Source organism: Papaver somniferum, chromosome 7, assembly GCF_003573695.1.
Source record: "Papaver somniferum cultivar HN1 chromosome 7, ASM357369v1, whole genome shotgun sequence".
Lineage (NCBI taxonomy): Eukaryota > Viridiplantae > Streptophyta > Magnoliopsida > Ranunculales > Papaveraceae > Papaver > Papaver somniferum.
The window spans coordinates 74,371,862-74,376,070 of NC_039364.1; the positions used below are offsets into that span (position 1 = coordinate 74,371,862).

Below are 4,209 nucleotides of genomic sequence, written 5' to 3' on the forward strand. Positions count from 1 at the left end.
ACCCTTTTATAAGGTCGTTATTCCAAAAAAAAAAAGAAAAAGTTCTCATTAGTTTGTATTTAGGTGAACTTGATTTGCAATCAGAGAAATGAATGTATCAATAAAGTCCCACAAGCCAGATAATCAATTAGGTCTCTGATTGAATTGTAGTGATTATGTTACTCTAACAGTAGATCTTATTTGCAAGTTGCAAAGATCAAATATGAATTCAATTACGTATATGAAAATCAGAGTACGTGGTCTCCCATATGTGCCATTAATATATTTTTTCATATCGGTTTTTTTGCTCCGGTTGAATTGATTTTGACATCAATTTGGATCTATTGAGCTTGACCCTTTCAATCCGATCTCTCAAATTTGTATGGGGTTGCTTCAATTTTCTTATAATCTGCAAGAAATTTAAAGTGATGTGTTTGGTTGGCTTGAATTTTCTTTCTCCTTCCTTGATGATGATGAAATTTTTTCCTTCTCTCCACTGGTTTGGTTTTTTGGAAAGAAATTTGTTCTTGGAGATCTTTTTTCATCTTGATTTTGTTGTTTCTGATTTGTTCAGCTGATACCTTTGATCTTTTGGAATATTTGATCCAGAAGAATAATTTTTCGATTGATTATGGACATTGATTTTGAAGTCTTCTTGTAAAAGGTATTCAAACTTTATCAATTGAAATTTGGTGAAAGGATTTATATAAAATGGATCGATTCTTTTTTTAATTCCTGTTATTTGTCTTTGTAAATTTCTTGTAATAATCATTATTATCTGTATGTTTATATGGTAAATCTACTCATGATGGTGATTAAAACTATATTTTGACTTCTGGTATTGTAACGTAGCCAAACTAACTTATCTATATTTTGTCTTCTCGGAAGTACTTCTGAGAAGTCCAGAAACACTTCTGACTTCTACTTCTATATCCAAACATGCTATTAGACTTTCAGCTTAAAAAAACAAAAAGTTGCTTCTGTGGGACTATCCAAACGACCTATAAACTTTAACATCTTCATTCTCATTAAATAATGGCAAGTACAATCCCCACGTGGGGGATGTATTTGCAAATAGCACCTCTTGATGCAGAAGAAAAAAAACTTATACCGTTCTACTTTGAACTGCTGGTGACTCGGTATCTTTTCACACCATGCTAGCTAATTAATCATTGAACTTTGAAGGAGCCAATTCTTTTTCTTTTCTTTTTTTTTACCGGAAGGAGTCAATTCTATCAGCGAGAAGAAAGCAAGCACATTCCAACAATATCAGCCTTTTTTTTTTCCTTGTGAAAAGTAAAGCAAAAGATGATATATCTTTTAGGAAGACAACTTGTCTTCATCTATCATCATCAGCTTGAATTATTTCACTTCCTATGCTTAGGGGTCTCGAACATTTTCCAAAGGTCATACATAATTTTCAATATCATAGGTTTTAAAGTGACAAATACCTAAAGCTTCCATTTCCATTAGAAAGTTCGGGTGGAAACTTAATGCATACCATGCATAGGTTGATATGTAAGTGCTGGTTCCCGGCCCGCCGATGTCAATTGACATGTAGATTTCTGTTGTCGCGACAGTTAAAATTTCTCCGATGGAGACGTTGGTTTTTTAAGCGTCTATGCGCGTACTACGTGTAGTAACGAAACAGAGAGTGGCCACTAGATATATTCCTACTAGATTACTCCAGACATTATATATCTGATTTGACAAGTATATCCCCAGATATTTTCCACTATATGTACAAAGAAGGATCTCTAGGCTCTAGCTACGAGTCCCATTACCACATCCCTAATTATTGAAATTGAAAAGGCAGAGAAGGTTGGGTGTGAGACTGCAATTTTTTCAAGATTCTTCAGCAAAGAAAGCCGTAATGAATTACCTTTCTTTTCCCACTTTCTCCTTTCTCACTTTCTTTATACATCTTTTAACTACTTTGAATCTCATCATCAGTGTTTCTCTATCTCTCCATAATACCCAAAGCTGCCAAGCCAAGACCAAAGTAAAATCGGGCCACTGTAGTCTGTAACGAGGTTTGACAAGTTTGGTTTTCCAGTAGTAAACTGGCAGGCACTAGTAGATACACCCTTAATGAATTATTTGATAAACTAATAAATTCTCGAGTTGGTAATTAAAATTTCATGTCACACCTTATTTACATGGAGGTTTCACTTTTCTTTGAAAACCCATACGTGAACTTATTGCGATGCATGCTAAGTCCTATCGTGTTTTAATCTAGCATCTAGATTGGCAGTTAAGTCACGCGTTCCTTCCAATCTAGCATCTAAATGAGCGGAATGAAATAACGAAAAGTAGATGCGTCGAGCGGAACATCGAAAAGTAGAATTAGGTTGCGCTGAACGGAACAGCGCAACCATCTCAGCTGTCAGATCAAAAAATAAATCAATCTGCGCTGAATCATTCTGCGAAAAAATGATTTTGGCTGCGCTGAACCATCCAGCGAAACTATCTCGCTACTAGTTCACATGCGAGGTATATTTAGAGAGAGAAGTAGTGTTAACAAATAGACAACGCTTTTTTTTAATGTGTAACACTTTTTTGGCTTATCTAGCAGCCAAATCTAACCCATAGGGTCTATTGAAAGGTTTCACTGGAAATCCCAATTATAAGAAATGTAAAAATGCATAAGTACAGAAAATCAATCTAAAACCTTAGTCTTTATCATGAAACATTGGATAGATACTGGAGAAAGTATCATGTACATAAAGATATATAAATACGCACGCATTAACTCAGGTCTTAGTAAATATAGTATATAGTTAATCACTTATCAATCAGTCTATACTAGTTACTACAACTTTGCAAAACTGTTACTTAAAAAAGATCATAAACACAAAATCTGAAGAGATAAAATACAATAAACTTAATTATGACATACCCTTTTAACTAACTTAAGACATAATATGTGTTTTCTCTTAAACAGTTGTAGAACATTGACTACCTTGGTTAGCACTAACAGGACCTGAACCGACGGCATTATTGGGTCCGAAAGCCTGAATCGTAACACAATTAACGATAAACCGGTACGGACTTGAAATCCATGCTCCAATTTTCCACCTTAATCTTCCATTAATCTTTAAACTGAAAACCAACTTACCAATAGTTTGATCACGGTTAACTTCATAACCGAAAGAAGGCGACACAGACAGACTAATACCCATCAATGAAGCACTTAAAATATTGCTATCTTCATGACCTTGATAAAATGGTGGCAAATATTCATCAACAGTAATTTGTTGTCCTTTATATGAGGCATAAACTTGAAGTTGATCATAGAAAACACCTACTTTTGTATTAGGATTTTTTGAAACTAGAGTAATCTGTATGGAAGAGTTTAGAAGATGAGGAGTTGAAAGATTAAGTTGATAGATATCAGCTTGCTTAAGGAAAAACTCAGGTTTTGATGGATGTAAGGTTAACCAAATGAGAAAAATTAAAAAGATAATAGTCGAGAAGAAAGTTGAGAAAACATACAAGATTTTTCTGTTAATAAATTTGTTTACTTTGAATCCTTTTTTGGCACAATGTTTTGGTGAATCTACGAGGACTTGAGACATTGGCAGTGTAAAGAGTGAAAGTAAGAGAGATGGGAAGAGAACGGTGCAAAGTTATAGAAATATAGGAGAAGGATGGAGTTTAAATAGTTCGATAAAGGTGACTATAGCCATTCCATCAATTCCTCGTTGGTATCCTATCTGTGGGATATACAGTATTATCTTAAGAATCCTTGTATTCAAAATAATAAGATTCTGCTCCTCAGACTTCGCAAGATCAATGAAGCCATGGTCCAACTAGACCAACTTCTATGACATGGATCAACATTTATATACGTACAAGAGCATATATACGTACAAGGGCATCTCCGCCGGAATTTGAACGTCCTTCCTTTGTGGATGTTTTGGAAAGACGTCTTTTGCTAATACGAAGAGGGATAAGAGAATCATTTTTTTTGATAATTCTCAGAAAATTTCATCCACGATAAAATAAAGATTACATGAACTTCAAAAACATTGATATTAAAGATCGAAATACATTAACAACTCACGACTCAATTGTTCCGAAATATGGTGTAACAAATTTTCGCAACCGAAATGTAGTTGTTGTGAATTTTAGGGCGCAACAGCTACACATTTGAGTCGCAACAAGAAGCTACATTTAGAGAAGATGAAGAGAGGAGGGAGAATGGTAGTGGTGAGGCAACAAAATAAC

At 34.5% G+C, this 4,209-nt stretch overlaps 1 protein-coding gene across 1 annotated transcript; it reads right to left on the minus strand.

The window, feature by feature from the left end:
* Positions 1-2,648: 2,648 nt before the first annotated feature.
* LOC113292739 (NDR1/HIN1-like protein 26) lies at positions 2,649-3,764 on the minus strand. The gene has a single exon (XM_026541607.1). It carries the CDS (start codon positions 3,555-3,557, stop codon positions 2,916-2,918), a length of 642 nt encoding a protein of 213 aa, XP_026397392.1. The 5' UTR covers positions 3,558-3,764; the 3' UTR covers positions 2,649-2,915.
* Positions 3,765-4,209: the final 445 nt, after the last annotated feature.